This window comes from Plasmopara halstedii (assembly GCF_900000015.1).
Source record: "Plasmopara halstedii genome assembly, contig: Scaffold_2709, whole genome shotgun sequence".
Lineage (NCBI taxonomy): Eukaryota > Oomycota > Peronosporomycetes > Peronosporales > Peronosporaceae > Plasmopara > Plasmopara halstedii.
In genome coordinates, this window is record NW_020189615.1 from 1 (window position 1) to 923 (window position 923).

General features: G+C 40.2%; 1 protein-coding gene across 1 annotated transcript; it reads left to right on the forward strand.

Annotated features, from left to right (window-relative positions):
• Nucleotides 1–467: 467 nt before the first annotated feature.
• Nucleotides 468–816, forward strand: PHALS_04875 (uncharacterized protein; the record flags this gene model as incomplete). The annotated part of the gene is made up of 2 exons (XM_024718731.1): nucleotides 468–658; nucleotides 732–816. The coding sequence occupies 2 exons, from the start codon at nucleotides 468–470 to the stop codon at nucleotides 814–816; spliced, it is 276 nt and encodes a 91-aa protein (XP_024584101.1).
• Nucleotides 817–923: the final 107 nt, after the last annotated feature.

Here is a 923-nt window from a genome sequence, read left to right on the forward strand (position 1 = left end):
ACACAATGAAGTAACGCATTCCATGAAATTGAATAAACGCAATGTCTGTCTATTATTTAGCAAGCAAAACCTTGAGAAGGAGAAAACGCAAACCTTGTGTGAATAAAAGTCAAAACTCATTGGAGACAAAATCCAATGAGTTTTGACTTTTTTTAGCGCACTGAGGAATACATGCTTCGAGCTTAAGATCATTTTCGACACACTTGACATTTACTATCAAGCAGTCAAGAATTTAGCTTACTTAAGAATACTACAAAGATGTCAAACATCCTTTTTGATAACAGCGAGCATGTGCCGCACAACATTATTCTGTAAGAAACTATAAGGTACGTTTGAATGTTTAAACTTAGCTGTCCTCATTGAAAGCTTCTTTGGTCTTCTTTTCTGGATTACACGGTAAGTGAAACAGGACTTTGCACAGAAAAGCTTTGACTTTGTGAGGATAAGCAGAGGTCTGTTGCTGTACCATGTCGCATATTGTGTACGATACAAAGTCGACTTGCAGATATTTTGTAAGGCATGAAAAACCGGAAGTGAATCACTCGTCGCCGAGAGACATTCGTCTCCACCTTTTGACGTCTTTGTACCTGCGGCTTTCCACTGCAGAGTATCCCGCTGCACAGTCGAGTTTGACTTCACGAGAACGTGGCCCCAGCAAGTTCTTTTGGGTGAGAGTCATTCGAGCATTAAAATCAGTAGTGAAGAAAATCTTGAGGAAACACGTGAAATAGCTCTCGTCCTGGTGAAGAAAGTCTTGAGAGAACACATGAAAAAGCTCTCGACATTGAGGATGTTGTTGAGTCCTGGCGTTCTTAGGCTTTTATTCGCGCAAGGTTTGCTTTTTCTCCCCAAGGTTTTGCCTACCAAATAATAGACAGACATTGCGTTTATTCAATTTCATGGAATGCGTTACTTCATTGTGT